This window comes from Trichinella spiralis (assembly GCF_000181795.1).
Source record: "Trichinella spiralis strain ISS 195 chromosome Unknown Scfld3208, whole genome shotgun sequence".
Classification (NCBI taxonomy): Eukaryota; Metazoa; Nematoda; class Enoplea; order Trichinellida; family Trichinellidae; genus Trichinella; species Trichinella spiralis.
The window spans coordinates 1-1069 of NW_003530147.1; the positions used below are offsets into that span (position 1 = coordinate 1).

Genomic DNA, 1069 nt, shown 5'->3' on the forward strand with positions numbered 1-1069 from the left:
GGGGGCTGCGGAAAATTGCCCGGCATGAAGGCAAATTGAGAAATTGAAAATTGTTCTGTTTGATATTAAAAATGTTGTATTATTTGATGAATTTAAATAAAATTAATTGTTGTCATTTGGCAAGCATGTATTTTGTTTAGAGAGGATTGACGGCACTTTTGAATCCTAGAAGATTATTCAATGCTCATTACGTTTCTCTTGCTGTGAAAGTGACCAAAACGTGCCAAGAAAATGTAAGTTTTCAAAAAAAAATTCATATTAAACATTAGAGAATGTATTTATTTCATTTAAGAATGGCCAATGCTTAAATGCAAATTGGAAACTTGTGCAGTCGGTTACTGCTGTGCTCGATAATTACAAAGGAGGTAAATAATAATAATAATAATAATAAACGAAAATTTTCAACAGAAATTTATGAAGAGAAAGTTTTTTCAGATTGGTCTTTACAAAATTATTTTTTTGTCCCTATTCAGCAACCTTGCAATATAGCGTTTAAAAGTGCTGTAATAGTTCAGGTGAAAGACTTAAAGGTGATCGTTTGCAATTTAGTGTTATTGAAAATTGATCAAATAAATATGAAAATTTGAGTTTTAGTCTTCAAGCATTTCCACACTATCGGCTTCTCGTGTGAAGGTGAATGGTTGTAATATGATTAGTTTGGATTCAGGTCGAGATTTGTTTGTCAATGAGTTGTCTCTTAAAATGGATGATGTGTATCCTGTCACGTCTTGCCTTTCTCGTTTGCCTGTTTTGCTGAATACTCACGTATTGGGTGTTGGTTTCCATCATTTGACGCTAAAGCATCGTATAAGCAATGAAGCACCGAACGAGATGATAGTGTTGTTTAGGCAAACTATCCCGTGGATAATTAGAGTCTACTTTCACACTTTGACACTAATTTGTGCTGGAGAGAAAAAATCCTTCCGTTACTAGTAATGCATACATACATTGTTTTACAATTTGGAATAAAAACACTTTTTTTATATTAATTCTCCCATTATGACCCCACCCTCATACTCCACTTACCGCCACATTACTTTTGAACCTCTTATCCCATGTTTCCAGCATT

At 33.5% G+C, this 1069-nt stretch overlaps 1 protein-coding gene across 1 annotated transcript; it reads left to right on the plus strand.

The window, feature by feature from the left end:
* Positions 1 to 140: 140 nt before the first annotated feature.
* Tsp_14356 (conserved hypothetical protein) lies at positions 141 to 933 on the plus strand (the record flags this gene model as incomplete). Its single annotated transcript, XM_003368043.1, has 2 exons — positions 141 to 233; positions 595 to 933. Coding segments are annotated over 2 exons (432 nt in total), but the record flags the coding sequence as incomplete, so codon positions are not given.
* Positions 934 to 1069: the final 136 nt, after the last annotated feature.